This window comes from Macrobrachium rosenbergii, chromosome 1 (genome assembly GCF_040412425.1).
Source record: "Macrobrachium rosenbergii isolate ZJJX-2024 chromosome 1, ASM4041242v1, whole genome shotgun sequence".
Taxonomy (NCBI): Eukaryota; Metazoa; Arthropoda; class Malacostraca; order Decapoda; family Palaemonidae; genus Macrobrachium; species Macrobrachium rosenbergii.
This window is the reverse complement of record NC_089741.1, coordinates 73,982,677-73,985,628: the sequence shown is the minus strand read 5'-3', so window position 1 is coordinate 73,985,628 and position 2,952 is coordinate 73,982,677. Positions and strand designations below refer to the sequence as shown.

The following is a 2,952-nucleotide window of genomic DNA, read 5'->3' as shown; positions in this document are numbered from 1 at the left end:
CTTCTTTCATCCTTAAAACTTTTTTCCAACATTTCAAAAGTTTATCCATTTTACATGAAGGTATATTTCTCCATTCTGCTCAAAAGACTAGACGATCTCAGAACGCCTTGTCACGCCTCATATACGAGACAAACAAGCCATCTGAACTTTGGGTTCCCTAGAAACTCCCTTCCTCTCCCTTCTCATTTTTTTAATTGATTGATCTTTTTCATTAAACACCTTGTCTCCCTTTCCATCATAATTATGTAAAATTTTGTCCAAAATTCCTTCGTGAGTCAACAGCATCTATTCTTTTCAAACTTTATTTCTACTTATACAGTAGAGCCATCTTCTCAGTTTACAGTCACCCTCAGTTTCTTATCCGTAATCGCATTTGATTTTAATATGCACCTTTTACAAGCATTATCAAAACGCTCTTACTTGCTGCTTTAGTTTTTATGCACTACCACCAATCAACAACGTATAACATGACCACTTGTACCACGTCATCCATAAGCATATGAAGTAGCATGGAGAAAATATTTATCCTTTTCTCAGATCAACTTTACATGCAAAAACATTTGACTGACTGCCTTTTCTCTATTTGAGGAGTACAAAGAGATTGAACTAAATCCCACCCAAATGTAAAAGAATTTAGGCGTCGAGGGTCAGTGCTGGTCGAGGATAAAAGAGAAGGCGTTTACTGTCCATCTTCGGGATTTTGTGTTCACAGTGTAAAATTGCGTCCTTTGGTCAATAATGTCTGTACCTCCCTTAGTAAAGTCGTAGAGTTTGTAGATTGCAGGCTTCTTTTGGCTATCGTCTTTGGTAATGGCCAACAGGGGAGGTGATATCGTGCTAAGCAATAAAACGTTCCTTGGGCAAAGCTTTACTCTTTGTGTGATTGATGAAGGAGTTCAAGCAAAGTTTTCCTTCCTTTTTTTCCCAGTACACCTCGTAAAGTTTATCTTGCTTTCCAGCAATATTCTTTATCTCTAAAGGTATACCTTTTCTACCCGCATCGATCGTGCCTAAGGCATTAATACTCTGTGACAGGAGCCACTCGAACAGTTCTATGCTGGTATATAGTCTGTCTAAACTTATAGTTCGTCCTCTCAGGTCTATACTACTTTTCAGTTGGTTTATAAGGGCCTTCACAGTAGCTAGGGTGCCTGTTACGTAAAATGGCCCGGATCCCTCGATGGGTTTGCCGGAATATACAACAGTGCTGAAAGTGAAGGGATATCTCACAGCATTGATAGACTTATACAAAAGGCCATACCTAACAGGCTTACTCCTGTTGTACTGACGGAAACCTATTTGTGTTCTGCAACCATACAATGTTTCATCAATTGTTAGGAAGTCATCAGGCTGCACCACTGAACTACAGTTTCTATTGAAGCATTCAAAAACATCTCTTGCTGCTGCAAACCTGTCGTGTACCCATCTGCGGTGTCTTGTTTTTAGGTCATCAAAAGAAATATTGGCATGGATGAAAGCAAATCTTTTAGCAGACATCACCGCACCAAATATTGGATGTCCAAATGATTCATGAAACAGTATATGATAATCATGGGTATTTAGTCCGAGCAAACCTCTCGCATATAACAGACCGAAAAAGCTTTTCACTTCTACTGAGTCAATTAATCTGATATGACTTCCTTTACTCATTTCTTCCTCATTTAATTCCAACTGGCCCAGCCTTTGCCGGATTTTTTCATTTGTGTTTAGTACAATTGTATCAATTATGTTATTAGACACAAACAATGCCCATGCCTTCAAAGGTGTGTCAGCCTCTTTTGCTTCTCCTACAACACCTCCGGTTGTTGGAATGTTTCCTGTTTGTTCATTCTCATTACTTGGAGGGCGCTTATTTATCCAGGTTATTTTCTTGCCATCATCTACTTTGTGTTTGGGTTTTTCCACTACAGCAGTATATTCTTTTGTTTCAGCTGGCAGAGTGCACTTATCAAAGCTTCCTCTGTCAAAACATTTGTCCAAAGAATTTACATTTCTCTGATTTGTTAATTAACAGCTTTCTGTGTCTGCTCTGCTCGGCATCCATTCATCTACTTCAGCCGCATTATCTTCATATTCGTCTACTGTAGCTCCTCACTTTCGTATCCGGCATTTTGGTTGATGTTCTCTATCCACCCAGCCAGATTTTGCTCTTGTTCTTTCCCTATTACCTCTGATAAGTACTCCTCCCTCATCTGATTCCTCAAACACAGGCTGTCCATGTTCAGAAAATATCTTTGACATCTTTATTAGCCTACCTTCCTATTAGTTTTGAGCCTAGAGCTAATGCGGTTACCAGCACCTATTGAAAAAGAAAAAAAATTACGATAGTTGACTATCAATTAAAGGAAATTCTATCTACATTTTGAAATCGCTTCATTCACTCATCTTATTTCCGTCCTATTGCTGACCTCCGTTGGAAGTTTCAGTATGAACAATCACCACAGTAGCACATAGGCACATGACCACACGTAGGCAAACACAAGCAAGACTACATATAACATATTTTACACACACACACACACACACACACACACACACATATATATATATATATATATATATATATATATATATATATATATATATATATATATATATATATATATATATATATATATATATATATATATATATATATATATATATATATATATATATATATATACAGTATATATGTAAAGGTGTGGAGAAAGAGGGGCAGACCGCATGCTGTGGGTGTTGGGTTATTCTTCTTTCGTTCCGGTATACCTATTTCAGGCAGCACAAACTTTAGGGTACGCATGACACAATATCTACTCAAAACCAACTACCAAATTACTTTTTTGTTCCTATTCGTCTAAATAAAGTGCACTGTGACAATTTGGTAAAATTTGATTACTTTTTTTGCGCAGATTTACAAGTTATTGGTGATTTTTTGAAAATTCTTCTCCTGGAAAGTGTATACATCTATAA

General features: G+C 37.1%; 1 protein-coding gene across 1 annotated transcript; it reads right to left on the bottom strand.

The window, feature by feature from the left end:
- Positions 1 to 837: 837 nt before the first annotated feature.
- On the bottom strand, positions 838 to 2,219 carry LOC136840936 (piggyBac transposable element-derived protein 4-like). Its single transcript, XM_067107904.1, has 2 exons — positions 2,083 to 2,219; positions 838 to 1,960 (listed from the first exon to the last, which is right to left on the bottom strand). The coding sequence occupies exons 1-2, from the start codon at positions 2,217 to 2,219 to the stop codon at positions 838 to 840; spliced, it is 1,260 nt and encodes a 419-aa protein (XP_066964005.1).
- Positions 2,220 to 2,952: the final 733 nt, after the last annotated feature.

Coding starts and splice junctions, on each gene's coding strand:
- LOC136840936 (XM_067107904.1), bottom strand. CDS start 2,219: ATGGACAGCCTGTGTTTGAGGAATCAGATGAGGGAGGAGTACTTATCA. Junction 1,961..2,082: donor TACGAAAGTGAGGAGCTACA/GTAGACGAATAT, acceptor ATGTTTTGACAG/AGGAAGCTTTGATAAGTGCA.